The sequence below is a fragment of the Harpia harpyja genome, chromosome 4 (assembly GCF_026419915.1).
Source record: "Harpia harpyja isolate bHarHar1 chromosome 4, bHarHar1 primary haplotype, whole genome shotgun sequence".
In the NCBI taxonomy this organism is placed as follows: Eukaryota; Metazoa; Chordata; class Aves; order Accipitriformes; family Accipitridae; genus Harpia; species Harpia harpyja.
In genome coordinates, this window is record NC_068943.1 from 48,243,097 (window position 1) to 48,258,257 (window position 15,161).

A 15,161-nucleotide genomic window follows, 5' to 3' on the forward strand; every position below is an offset into this window, starting at 1 on the left:
CTAATTGAGATGCAAATTAATCTCTGTGGCTGATTACACTTCCCCTAAAGCCCCTGACAAGTGCAGCTGTAACCAGAGTTTACAGACTTTCCAACAAGTGACTTCAGCTGTCACTACTGGCAAGACGCTGCCCCAGCTCCCCGGCACGCGACCCGGCACACCGCACCAGCTCCTTGCCAGGCAGGAGCAGGGGTAAGGGCTCTGCTCCACTTGGAGCAGCGTCCCAGCAGGTATTTCACACCCTGCCACTGCTCCAACACCAGCACCACAGGCTCGGTGCCTTCTTGCCATTCAACCATTTACACCAGGTGAAGCCTTCAATCCATTTCTAACCACACTTGAGAAAGTTTTTAGCTACTAACCCTTACTGTGGGTGCTGACTTTTAACATGACCTGTGTGACAAGCAGAAGTGGCAGACCACTCCTCAGCTCTGCCTTAGGCAAGCTTTTCTGTACTCACCCGAACCACAAGGTTACGTCTAATGCGCTGCCAAACATCATCTGTTACTTTTCCAGGATTATTGCTTTTTATTTCTGCCTTCTATTGAAATTTTTTGAGTTATTTCACCTTTGAGTTATCTCCAGTCTGACAAAGTTACTAAACTCTTTCATTTACTCTTTAAATTGCTGGATCTGCTTTCCTCCTGTTCTCCTTGTAGCAGTTATCAAAGCAAACGCCAGAGCAAAGTCATTCACTGCGCGTGCACCCTTTGGGAGCTACAAAGCAGCGTTACTGCATTGGACAGGTTCAAACACCAGCTTTACACATCTATACATTTACATTCCAATTGCTGGCTCATTAAGAATTTTAGTACATCTAAAACTGTTTCATTATCCATAGTAAAAGTTACAGATAGCTTTGTCTCCCACTCCAGTGTCATCCTGATGGGATCTTCCCACCACATTATCTTTGTCCAGTTTCAGAAGTTTCTCAATCCACTTTCATTTATCAAACAGACAAGTGGCAGTTGATTCACTACAGATATCGCTGGTGCAAAAGCAGGCACAAAAAAAGGAAGAAAAGAATCCAGGGACAGATGCTGTTTCAGCTAGACCTCAAACATATGCCGAGAAGTAGCATGTGCTATCATATTTGTGCTGCTCATGTTTCCCCGGGGACAAGAAGGGACCCAGAGAGAGACCCTGTTAGAAAGCAGGAGCACAGCAGGCTGGTGAGCGCTGTTTGCTCACAAAATGCTGAAAGCCAAAAGATGAGCAGGATCGGGAATCAGAGGACTCTGACAGGGAGCGAGGTGCTGGGATAGCGGTAAGAGGCAACAGGATCTCTTCATTCTTGTAACTGCTGTTACTTATGTTAATTTTACTATACTGCTATTTTATTATTATACAGTGACTATGCAAGCAGATGGATTAAGTTAAATTCTGCATAGAAGAATTTTAGTAATTAGCTAGATTTCTCTCATGAAACAAAGTGGAAAACTCGGCAAGTTTTGAATCATCTGTTAGGTACTACCACGGTTTTGCAGCTGATGGTATTGCATTCAACTGCTCATGCAACAACCACCAACTGCCTTTGTTTTAAAATAAGTACAGAACAAAGTTAATAAAATACAAATTTATTTATCAACAATGCTACTTTTATTTTCTGATGACTTTTGCAAAGGATACTGGATAAAATTTAGCCTTTTTAAAAAAAACAGTATTTTGAGGATATTTTGAGTTTTAAAAATGTGCGTCTCAAACTACTTAATCAATGTCCTTTCAAAGATCAAAAACATTACATTTACAAACTCTTTCTCAAAGTCATATGGTTAGAAAAACACCCAAATCAAAAGCTCCCCAAAGAAAACAAAGTGCACTGAGTGTTGGTCCGGAGATAAGTGATATGATTAACAAAACAAGCTATAAAATGTTTCTAGCATAATTATGGCATTATGAGAAAACCCTAGAGTAAGTGAAAACAAGTAATAACATTAGTCTGTATACCACACAAGAATAAAAGTCTATGCTACAATTCCTGTAACAGAGAAGCATACCATCTAGTTATTTTCCAGCACCTGTTGGAAAATATGTTCTGAAAATGCCCAAATACAGACGTGGCTGGAATGAAACTGGAATTCGGGAACCGAAACATCCATATCTGAGGCCAAACCCCATCTGCCTTATTAATGTAATGAGTCCAAGTAAAGTCAATTGGATGACTACTTTGCGTAAGATAGGAATACAACTGAGCTCTGTGTATTAGCCTAATACACACTGTAGATAACTTCTATTAGCGTGAAAGAAAATTGAGTACTATCATTACTTACAGTTCAAAGTATCAGTGTTAAAGTCCAAGTCCACCACTAGTGAGACTGAAGCTGCTGGTGAGAACACTCTTGGACATTATGACCTTACTTTTAAAACACTGGATGGCAACTGGGTGTGAACAACTGAAAACATTGAGCTTGATGCGAAGAAAGTTTTGACCTTTTCCAATAAAATCAAATGGAAAAGATTTTCATTAAAGCTTACCTCTCCGCAGAGGAACATTCAGAAGTAAAAACCCTACCAAGAGGAGCCTTGTCCCAGCAAGAAGAAAGGATACAAGCTCTGGTAGAGCGGGATGAGTGACTTGACGGCTCTGCTGGCATTGATGCACGTGGCACATATGAGGCTTGGCAGCAGTTTTGCAGTCACGATTGCTCCATCGAAGAGAGGACCAAAAAATGGCACCTGTGGACCCCGAAATAAAAACAACACACATAAAGCCGAGCCAACTTAAGCTGAAAGGTTAGTGTAGAGCACAGGAGCAACTTCCAAAATCACAAACAGAAACAACATGCCCGAATCCTAGGGGATTTTCACAGCAAGGCATCTGCTGCTTGAGAAAGGCGCCAGGGAGGCAAGAGGAGGCAAGTTTCACACTGCCCTGCTCTAGACAGTGAAGTGATTTGGTTACTTTACAAGTGTTAGCTTGCTCTAGGTCTCCCCTCTAGATCATGGGCACAAAGAGATTCCTCCAAGTACAGCAGAACAACACAGAAACAAACCACCTCCACGGGCTGTAGCTGCAGGGCCATTGCCACCCAGGACAGCACGGTCAGTCGGGTGGTACCCTTGCTAGCACAACATACTGTATGTTGCATTGTATTATTGATGTTTGGAATAATAAGCATCAGACCCACTACAGAAGACCAGTACATTATTTTGCCGTAAAATGGTATGACCACATTGTTTTCCACACTGAAACTATCAGTGTGATATTAATTCCCCAATTTTTTATTTTAATTTTTTAAATCTTCCATAATTGCCATCAGCATACTTTACATGTACATGCACATTTCATAGAATATTCAACTGGGTAAACATGAGCTTGTTATGTGTAGGAACAAAATTCGCAATCGATATTCCATTTTGAGTAGATATTAAGAGCTGTTTTCTGTCTTGCATCCCAACAGGAGACCCTGATTCACTGGCTGAATCAGACATTGGCAGGAGTTTTTGCAAAGAAGTATTTGTTTCAGATAATCCTCTGTAAACTCCTTCCATGGACTTCACTGAAGGAAAAAAAATAATAATTGAGCTGATCCAAGACAATGAGGTCTGTGGAAAGCAGAGGAGATGGAGGAAAACTACCACCTCTCAGAGGCAGTCCCCCATAAACAGGGCTGGGACAGGCACAAACAGGTCTATCCCAGCATAGCATGTCAAGGTGTTAAAACACTGCTTCTTCAGGGTTACCTCCAGAGGAAACCACCATATAATGTCATTTGGTGGCATATAGCTCTTCAGATAAAGGCTATACTAGGTAAGAGAGACACTTTATAAAAGTGAAAAATGTCCAGAATTGCATACGCATAACAGACTTTGCCATGTCAAACCCAGAAAATTTTAATGTTTAAATATATAATAAATTTTAGTATTTACAAGTAGCCAAATTCATTTCCCTTTCACAAACTCAAAATGAAAAAAACCCCAACCAAAACCCTAGACAGAAGCTAGCAGCAATTATCAATATTTAAGCTATGGATTTTTTCCATCTGTACAGAGGCTTATCACATAAATAAATACCCTCTATTATTCTTCTGCAACTGCTTGTGGGTGACTGTGACAGTCATTCAATAAATGGACAAAGGGAATAATATAAATCCCCTGCATCTAGGGAATTCCTCTAATTAGAAGTGGCAATGAATTACAGAAGAAATTTGGGTTTAATATAACATCTGCAAATGACAGCTGTCTTTTCACAGTTATTTTGTCATTCCTTTACTTAAAATAATTACCCACCCCCCCAAAAATAGATTAGTGTAAAATGTTTCCATAGTGGGTTTACCTTTTTTTTTTTTATGCTAGCATTACTATCTAGGCAGTTGGAAAGAAAGGTGACAGGAAGAAAATCTATGCCACCAAAGTGATAATGTTCTAGAGCATCTAGATTTCCCTCTTTAAGCAATAACATTTCTAAGTGAAATTTTTAACACGTACTCTGTTTACAAGTATTGACAAAAGGAGAAAAAAAAATGTAAAACTGTATTTTTTTTGTAAGTACAAATAGGGAGGTTAAGTACATACAAGTATTAAAATTATACCAACATACAAATACCAGATATTTAAAGTCAGATTAGCACTTATATACGCTACTGTACAGGGAAATTGATTGTCAGGCTTTTTGACAAGCAATCTTTGCTTACAGGACTTGGTTTCACTGTTTCAAAACCACCTGGAGTCTAGGGAGTATGGTAGATTTTCTTAACACAGTATTACAGAGTTTATATACTTAAAATACAGACAAGGTATGTATATTTTATACACCTTGTATATGTGTGTATATAAATACATACACATATATCCATACGCTCACATTGAAAAAAATCTTTCAGTGGGCACCCTCCAGCAAATTTATCAAAAATATCTCCAATCTGACATTTAAAAAAAAAAGTTCAATAATTGCTTTCTCTGAAAGTTTAATCATCATACTCCAATAAATTGTACTTTTCTGTACTATAAAATTTCTTTCAAACAGAAAAGTAGGCTAATTCAAGCTGGACCCTAAAAACTGAGAGCCTTCCTTACCATCCCTGAACTCTGTCCCCACAGTGTAGAGATAAGAGTGCAGTGGGTGCTCTTTGGCATGATCTTCATGAGATTGGGAAACATGCTTTTGTCAAGCATGTTTCAAATAATCAGATTATTTCAAGAACTATATCCCAGGCACAAGTTTTGTCAAAAAGTACACATTTTTCATGACCCAAAGTTGGCATACACTGGCAGACAGAAAAAGAAAGTAACTCAAAGGATGGAAGTGACTTTGTGTAAGAGCTACTTGATTTTACCTAACCAAAGAAAAACAAGTGTAACCCACAGGAAACCAGAACCAAGAGCAGTATTTCCCCAAATCGGTTCATAGCTTTTCGATGTGTGGGGCTAGCCCTCTGGAGACCTGCAAAGGCGTCGCTGCCCTGCCTTACAGCAGCAGCAGTGGAGCCAGCAGGCCTCACGGCTCCCCGGCAGGCTCAGGGTCTGCCAGAGCCCGCTGCGATACAAGGAGCACACACAGCCAGACCATACGCCTGCGTGGACACAAAGCTCGGAATTATTAATTCCCAAGCAGATCTACCGGCCACGCCGAGGGTCATTAAAGTCAATGGAACTTGCATATCGTCAGCTTCCATCTGTACAGGGGGCTCTGCCTTAACGAGGAGTTCAAGGGGGAAGACAAGCTGAATGCACAGGGACATGCTCCCTGCTCGGTACTTTTCTGTAAGTTGGTATTAAATACCCATTTGAGGAAAACAGTGTTTTGAACGGTTACAAAAAATATATTATGCTTTGACAGGAATAAATTAAAAAAAAAAAAAAAAGTAAATATCCCCTTCCTTGAGTACTCCAAATGTCAGTGCAAGTTATCCATGAAGCAAAAATTAATATTCAGCCCATTTCAAACACCTGCTTCATTACAATTTCCAAGAAAAAAATAATTATTTCTGTTGCACGCAGTAAAAGTAGGCAAGGTTAAATAAACCTTTTGAGCACAAAGACTTCCCCTCTATAGCAAGCAGCACTAGTTAAAAGAGTGGGGAATGGGTAAATTATTGTACCAAATGGCTGAGAATTAATCTCTGATGACTAGCTGCAATCTAACGAGGCATCTGTGTCCCAGGGAACCCGCAGTATGTCCCTGGCGGTATGTGCAGTGTGTAGAGTCTGCCTGGCATTCTTTGTCCTCTTTTGCAGGCAGCTTTTCGTCTCATTGTTCAGAATATCCTCATGCATCTGTGACGCGTGGAATGCATTCACACTAACAGACTTACTATTGTCTTCTCTCAGAAGCTTTGTCAAGCAAAGACTGCATCACGGTTCCTGATAATTATATTGCTTAATTAATCAAGACAAAAAAAATTTGCAAATCATTGCCCGGTTGCCAAGCAGGGAGATAAAAAATGAAAACAATACAAGCTGAAGCAATATAACAAAAGTAACAGCTATCTGATCAGAAATTCTTATATAATGAAGCTATTAATGCTAAATCGGTTAATGTTAACATTGCTCCAGGTGTCTCTACTTAGATGCAAACAAAAAGGCTAACATTATGTATATAAAAGGCCAAATGTTGCCATGGATTCTGTAACCTGATAGAGAGGACAGCCTTTTCATTTGATTAGGGAATGCAATTTAAATACCAGGGACTGAAGCCAAACAACAGACATTTCTCTCTGCAAGCCTCTTTCATTCACCCTGGGGTCAGTAGCTGGTGAACAAAAGGTCAGCCACACTTGCCCTGGAAATGTCTGGATTAATTTTATTACATTGTAATGGTTTGTACTTTAAATGTAGGGATAACACTAAATTTCCAGTTAGCTATTTTTCTTTCTGCCCGTTGGGTATTTTTGACTAATATGTAAGATGACATTGCTTTTTTTGATTGGTTCACAGAATTTTCAAGCATGTTCATAACACTAAATTTTTATTTTCCTGATGGAACGCTAAAATTCCCAAGAATTGCAGAGCTCAAAATCAGGTGTAGGAAAAAAACACACTATTTCAATTTATAAAAAATTTTCAAGTTTGAAATGTCTACTGGCAAACCACTGGTTGTTAATATATAATAGCTCCACCATTCACAACTCAAAAAATATTGTATACAGCTGGCAAATATGTCATCTGATGTATGCATTTTTCCACAGCTGGTTATTCTCTTGGACAAATATTGTCCCTCATATAAGGGAAATGGTATTTATCAAGCTGATGACTTTCATAAAGAGTATTTTATATACATTTTTGCATCCATAATGTACCAGACCAAAATTTATTAAAGTAGCTTTTTTATACATATGCACAGATGTACATACACACACCTGACAGTTTGCAAAGAAAAAAAAAATCCATTTTTTCAAAAAATGTCAAAAATGTGGTTGCATAACAATGACTTAAATAGAAAATACTAAACCTCAAATAGTTTGTTTTATGTAAGGATATCCAATGCCTACATCATCCCACTGAGTCAGATTATGATGACGGTCTCAAAAATATGTCAGGTTATGCATGGTACCATATGCACAACAGTAACCACGATGTATGGGATGAATTAATAGCAAGTGAGGAACTTACATCTTTATTACTTTGCTTTTATTGCCTCGCATTGGAAATTCACAATTATTTTAAACATTGGTCTTTGTACAATAACTCTTATGGGTTGAGAATTCTGAAACATTTCTTTAAGTGCTATGCATGAATATAAAATTAATTAGTAGCCATTTCAATCGCTATTAATAATTCTAGTTTTACAATAAAACTTCACTGCTCAGCATACTTCTAAACTGAGATGGACAGACTATATTTCATATTTGCTGGGGTAAAAAAACCCCAAACTCTAAAACACTGAGCTTTATTTAAGCAACAAAACTGTTGGTCACTTGCATAACACACGTGATAGATCCAATAAAGCAGTCAAAACATACCTCCGGTTTCTTCATTATCTCTATGAAAAACATGTGATTCTTCATTGGATAAATAACAATTAAAACATCTCCAAAATCTGTTGGTATAATGCCTCTGCGGTAGTTCCTGGTGTGTTCAGACCAGACGATGTGAACCTCATCATTTCCCAAGTGACGAAGCTGCAACAGCAAATTGGCTCTTTATTAATCAGAGTGATAACAACAGTTTATGAGGGGTCATGGCTTACAAATTGAATTACAATGCTCAATAGTAGAAATATTTCATTACAGAAAAAGTTAAAATATTGTTTTTCTCCAGTTGCTCATGAAAAGATCAGCTAAATAATTCGCTTCATTCAGAACACATTGTTGTCAGATGGCTTAATTAAGTAATTATCAAACTAGCCATTAGCACAATATGTAAATGTACATTACCTACAATAATTTAAGATGGAAATCTGAATTACTAGAACAAAATGTCAACCAACAGAACATCACATCCCAGCTAAAACAAAGTAGCTGTCACAGAAATATGAAATGCCTTGACTCAGGATGTCAAGAAACTTTCCATCATGAACCACTATTACTGAATTTATTGTATCACAAATATCTCCTTGCTGACTTTGTCTGGAGAGGACTTTTGTTTGAAAATGTAAGCAAAATATCTGGGCAATTTGAATTAGAGGAGAATGAGAAATACTGTGGGAGTTTCCTTTTTATTTGGAGCAGAGTTGCATAAAATATGGGTAAGATTTAAATGTGACATATACAAAAAGCATCTGAAAGCCTGTGCGTTTGCTTTGTTATTGGAGGAACTGGAGGTGATCTAACAGATGGCAAAAAGTATTTGGCAATCGTGTACAAGCTACGCACAATAGTTTCAACTGTAAGCTTTAAAGTTAAAATTTAATCCACATGCAGAATGCCAGCCCAAAGCATAAAGAGAATTTAAGTCCCACTTAAAGCTTAAAAGACGACACCCCCCCCCCCCCCCCCCCCCAATTTGGTGCTAGCCCCTGGAACAATGTGCACAATAGACCTAACAAAGAAGCCAAAACGAAGCTCTGCCTTCTTCACTGTCTCTGTGCGGGGGGAGCAGGAAGGAAAAGAAAAAGGTCATGATTTTCATTGGTAAATAACAACTATGTAATCTCAACACGCCTTGTATCAGCCTATATCGTACCACTGAATTTTCCCTCTTCAGAACCAGGTAGCGCCTTTAAAAGTGAAGACTTTCACTCCTACATATTGGGTGGCAAACTGTACCCTAGCTGTAAGAGAAACATGGCAAAAACACAATACATTATGAGAATCAAAAAGTTAAAACTATGAACTTAGCTTACAGTTTATATTCTAGCAGAGTAAAATAAAGCTAAGTTCACAGAGTGACTTAGATTCTCAGTTTATTTTAAATGAAATGGAAGATAAGAGTCATATTTTATTTACACCCACGAATAAAAGACGTTTTTAGTTCTGTCTGAAGAAAATACAACATTTGTGTCTTATAAAATCATGGAACCATTAACAATACCATTACTAGAGCTTTATATGTGTGCACAAAATTAGTGCAAATTACTGTTCTCATGGTCATCCTGATTTCTGTGCACTCTCTTGTATTTTCTTAATTGCTCAGTAAAAAGAAAACAACATCCAAGAAAATACTTATGTCGATAATATCACAGTGCAGACTGATGCATATAAAACTAAGCAGTAATTTACATGTACGACAAAATCCTGATTTCGCTTTCTGTGAACAGATGCAGCTAGGTCACCTTAAAAGTGATTAAAAGCAAGATGTAAAGTTTAGTCTTAAAAAAACCAGAAATCTGTCTGGCTACAAGACTTTGTGCACAACAGGTTACACATACTGAGGATCTAAGTGTTTGGCAAGGCTATTCCGCACATAGCCGAAGCTGAGCTGTAATTTGCTATGAAAGCTGAGCGAAGGAAGGACCCAGCTCACACCAGCTGTATTCAGAGCAGCCCAACGGCAATGTATTTGTAAGCAGCACCCACAATTTATCAGTCTGAACCCAACGCATCCTGATACTAGAATGAGTTCTGGCACTAGCTTCGCAACACAGAGAAAGCCCACAATGGTGGTGTTTAGCAACCTCTGCTTTAAAAAGCCCAACAAATAAATATCGAAACAGCATTCTGTAAGGCGATGCAATTGTCCAGTTGCACAGGGCAATTCACAAACTGAACACAGCTCTCTTTTCCACAAAAACAAACTGTGAAGAAAAGGCTCTGTACTGCCTTGCCTCCTATTGCTTTTGGAGTGATAAATAGCAGATACCACTATAAAACCAGTAATCAAAGTATGTCCAAATACTGCTCAAAAGACCGTTTTAAATCACAAGGAACTATTCTGATAATAATCAAATACTTCTCATACTGAAGAATCCCAAAACACCTTGTGCTTGTATCACATCCAAGAGGACAAAATTCAGTAAACAGGGAGAAGTTAGATCAACTGAGGCTTGCTGTGCTTGTTTGAGACAGGAAGTGATAGCTATGAGCTCAAAATCTTGCAAACATCGTATGATAATAAATTACTACCTTTGCTACAATCCTCATCGCATGCTAGTAACTCATTTTAAAGCTTTAGTTACTACCTCTCATCATTTTGAAGTCATACATCCTTAATCATCTCATTTAGAAGGTATAATGTTGCAAATATAAAATTGGTATTAATCAAAAATATTTGTTCTTGAAAGATAATTTCATTGATAAACAACATTATAATACTCTTATCAGTGACAACAAACCAGCTGCTATTTTCCTGCATCACTCATTCAAAATATAAGCTGTGGGGTCGACTCAATACCCTACAGGACACTAGCAAGTTTTGCTTAAGGGTCCAAAGCAAAACAGACGATGCATTTGGAGCTAGAGTCCCAAGCTATGCGTGGGGTGGGGAAAAAAAAAAATACATTAAAAAAAATCCTAAAGCAGCCAGGAAATAAGATAAATATTAAAAAGCAAAAACAAACAACAGACCAACTCAACTGCGAGTAGCCAGATTTTTTAGGCTTATTGCTGACTCAAACCATCTCTCTACAAATGCTCAGGGAAGGCAGCTCTTGAAATTGTCGTTGCTTCTCCTCCTCAAGTGAGTTGACAGTGCATGAATTTTTAGCCTGCGCGTAAAAGCAGCTTCCCTAACATGACCAAAATATATACGTTCTCAGCCGCACGGGCTCAGACACAGCCACGGCTTGATGTCTCAGCTACGCTGAGCATTCAGCGCCTGGCAGCCAGGTCACTGTATCGCTTCTGACGTGCGTCATGCCATCGTTAATCATATCTGGTCTGCGTTTCCTCAGCCCTGATCTGGGCATCGAGGCGCAGCCAGCAGCTCCAGAAGCAGGCAGCCTCCGCGCTGGGAGGCTCGCCGAGCATCGCTGCTGCTCCCCTTTGCTTGAGCAAATAGTTTTCAAGGCTCCCCGCTTCGGCTGGGCTGCACGCTGCCTGCCAGGCAACACGCCGCCGCTGACACTGGTCACGGTACACACCTAATGGCCTGACCTCCTTTCCCTGCTAATTGCATTACACAGCCAGCTGGCTCCAGAGAGGAGTCGTCTGTTTGACTGAAGAATTTCTGCTTTTGGGGAGGCATGGCTGCTACTTTTGCTAAGTAACAGTCGGGCCTGACATCCCCATTGTCTGGCTGACAGTGTACCCATCCTAAAATCTAAGTTTTATTTGTAAATTAACCAAGAAACTTCCTCCCAGAACAGTGCTGCCTGGAGACTGATAATGTGTGCCTTTCATTCCCTTTCACTCTTACTGTATCACTGCCAATTTGTTTTTCTGCTGCTCGCCAGCCCTAGGCTATAAAAGCCTTGTAAGACATAAGTGCAATTATAGTCCTGGAGTCAAATGAATTGGACAAATCCAATAGCACAGCTCTGTCCCCACTTTGCAAACCCCTACAGCAGTTAGATTAGCTGCTAAAAATCTAATCTAGCTCTAGCTAACAAATTTCTGCAGCAAAGGAGCAAGAGTTCAGTATGGGGTTGCAACCAGATTTCTGAATCAAAAAAGTTCTGCTATGACAATGGAGAAGATGGAATAAATCACTTAAAAATTTTGCAGCTCATTTTTAAACTGTTAAGTACAATTTAGGTAGAACAAGACAGGGGACACTAGGATGCTGTTACTATGATTGATTTTCATTCTTGCCACAAGACAGACAGATTAAAAAAAGTTTAGAACCAATGATCCTAAACCCTACAGCAGCAAAACGTATCAGCTGCATTTTGATTATTCCACTAGAAAAGATTTCTTTCAGGGCTAAGACTTATTTGGAGAGATTTTTTTTTTCCCTTTCTCCTCCCCCCACCCCCGAATAAGCAATATAATATGTCAGCATATACTTCAAATAAAGGAATACAAACTGCAAATTATAACTGTACTGCACAAAAATGAGGGGCCAAGTTCATCCTCAGTGGAAATGCACTTACTCTTGTGAATTTATACCAGAAATGAATTTATCCTCTTGTGTTCAGTAAAAATAAAGAACCATAATAACATATTTAAGTAAAATTACTGCATCTGCTTAATTCCCCAGCTCGCAGAATTTATGGCCTGCTGTACCACTTCCTTGGCCAGCAGGTGGTAAGACCTTCTGTTCAGCTCTGGAGCTTGCAAGCCAAGCACACTGATTGGTATTGAATTCTTTTTGCCTGTCTGTAGGCAAAACAAGAAGAGAAGAAACCACAGAAATGACAAAGATTTCAGAGATATCCCAGATAGAATCTATGCAACCCTATCTGTTGGAAGCAGGGGGAAGGCAAGAAAAAAAAAGTTGTGGCCCCCATTGCATCCTGGTCGGCAACATGATAAAATTTTCTCCTCCCAGTAATACTGTCCTCTAACACCATATGTAGTTCTATCACAGCAAACATTAACATGGAGCAGGTACTGAAAGACAACATCGTAATCTGCCTTCCTCTCACACACTGCTATAAAAAAGAAGCACTGACACAAAGAAGTAATAAATATAAAATAATCTTTTTAACCTGGACGTATTGCCCCAATAATCTGAGGTGAGGACTTGAGCCCAGCATGCACTAACTGTTCAGTGAGCTAGTGGAAGTATTAAAATACTTGTGATGATCTTGAGAGTTGCCATGGTCTCAGAAGCAGCGCTGCATTTGATCATGACTCTGTTAACCAGGTATTGCAGAATTTGTAACTGCAGCATCAACAGGTGTGGGAAATAAATACATTTTCCTCTTGTTTAAGAGTATGTTGCAGGCAGGCATGTGTTTCTTTTCAAGCACACACGCCAGTTGTGGTCTGCACATGCAAAGGCTGCCAAAATCAACATGGGACTTTGCAGACTGAGCAATTTTGCTGCTAGAGCATCAATGTACTTGCCTTTATGTATTTCAGTATGCAGCCTCCACAGCTAAGGTTCACAAGTGAAATTTCAAGAAATGGACACTTTTAGGGTTATAAGAGTTCTTGCAGGATGTTTAATATTGTCTTTAGAAATGGTTTGGATCAACACTCACGCTCAAAACACTGGTTTCAAATGCAGGCTAGTTCATCCATCAGCATTTTCAAAGAACTGGAGAACTATCAATCTTCCAGAAATCTTACAGTGCTTCTGAAATGCATCTTGCCTCCACTCTTAGCTGCAGTTTTATAAAATTTGTTAAGAAGTCGATGCTAATTTGCACAGAAATACATGCTTGCTTACAAAAGAGCTGTGACAAATTAAATGAAACTGTTCTGTGCAGAAGCACCGAACCATGGAAGATTACACATTACAGAAGACCTCTGGAAGTCATCTGGTCCAACCCACCACTTAGAGTGAGGCCAGATGCCGAGGTCCATTAGATTGCTCAGAGCTTTGTCCTTCTTTATGGAATACGCAGTTTGATCCCTGCAGTGTTCCATTCCTATAGCAGATTTAAGGGGTTTTTTTTAAAGTCTTAAAGCAATTACTTTGCAGTATTTTCTGTGGATAGTATATACTGTAGCTGGCCTTGTTTCCTAGCACTTCAAGACTTGGAGGCTGGCAACTACTAAATGCTTTTGCTTTTTCTTTCTCACAAACCCAACATTTTCTTAAAGCAAATGTAGGGAAGAATTAAAAAGAATAACCAGACTCTCTCAATGTCTGTGTTAATCCCTAACATGGGTAGGAATCAGGAGAATTAGTAAAATATACTGTTTGCAATTAAAACCCATTTTTCCCCTTGTGGTAGCTCTTTCTGACTGTGCTTTCTCCTCTCCCAGGTGATGTATTACTCAACAGCTAGATGATATTTCACTGCCTTTGCTATTCTTCCATAAAATGCAGGAGGTATGACTTACAAGGGAAGATTAGACTAAACGACCACCATTTGTGTAGGAAAAGTAAGACCGCGAAAGACATGGCAGCAGTTCTCAGACATGAATAAGTCTGCTGCAAAATGATCTGTTCCCCATATCCATGTGGAATATGGTAAGAATAAATGGGTTTAAACTGAAGCAAAGTAGATGCTACAAGAAATTTTCTCATGGTACAAAAAGTGGAGCATAGGAGTACATTGCCTAGGGAAACTGTAAAGCATTCAACACTGGAGTTTTTTAACTAGCAGCTAGATATATACCAGCCAGGAACAATAAAAATACATATAGTCCTACCTTGGTAAAGTGATAGAGACTATATACCCTTTTAGTATGTACCACAGCCCTACTTCTCGATCCTGAAGTACTCAGATAACATTTTTTTCCATAGCCATGTAAATCCACTAATACAAAGATAATGAGTTGCATACATAAAGCGAAACATGTAATTTTCTTGTTTGTTTTTTGTTTTTTTTTTTTTTAATGACAGATATCACAATAAAAAAGAAAGGATCTAGCTTTACTATTAAATGCTGGGCAAGTTTTCAGGACAGGTAATCAGAAATTCCACCTTTTTATTTCAAGGAAAAGCACATGTTGTTTTGAAACTAACTGGACAACAAATACAATCACCCAGTGACATATTTATAGATAATTTTCAGAGCACAATAGTATCACATGGTAGACTGGATGGCTGTAGTAGCATTATTAACGCACATTAACAACCTATGTAGGACAAGTTGCCAATCCTAATTAAAAAGGCAAAGATTTGGTACGCACCTAAAATCTTCTTCGCCTCTAAGCTGCAGTTGGCAAGCACCATAATCTCAAATCACTCCTTGTTAGGAAAGACAAATGATTAAGTACTGATACCAACAAAATTTTGGGCTGGGTTCCGGCCATCTTTGAAGCAGAGTCTGCTTGTCAGAATTG

The 15,161-nt window shown here is 38.9% G+C and overlaps 1 protein-coding gene across 9 annotated transcripts in view; it reads right to left on the reverse strand.

Moving 5' to 3' along the window:
- Nucleotides 1-15,161, reverse strand: part of RALGAPA2 (Ral GTPase activating protein catalytic subunit alpha 2) — a 136,921-nt gene that overhangs the window by 48,624 nt on the left and 73,136 nt on the right. For all 9 annotated transcript variants that reach the window (XR_008234687.1, XR_008234689.1, XR_008234688.1 and 6 more), the window contains 2 exons: nt 7,902-8,060; nt 2,549-2,676 (listed from right to left, as the gene is read on the reverse strand). Coding sequence is in view for 5 of the 9 variants with exons in the window: in XM_052783861.1 (XP_052639821.1) it covers nt 2,549-2,676; nt 7,902-8,060 (287 nt within the window). In the remaining 4 variants the exon portion in view is untranslated. The remainder of the gene's footprint in view (nt 1-2,548; nt 2,677-7,901; nt 8,061-15,161) is intronic.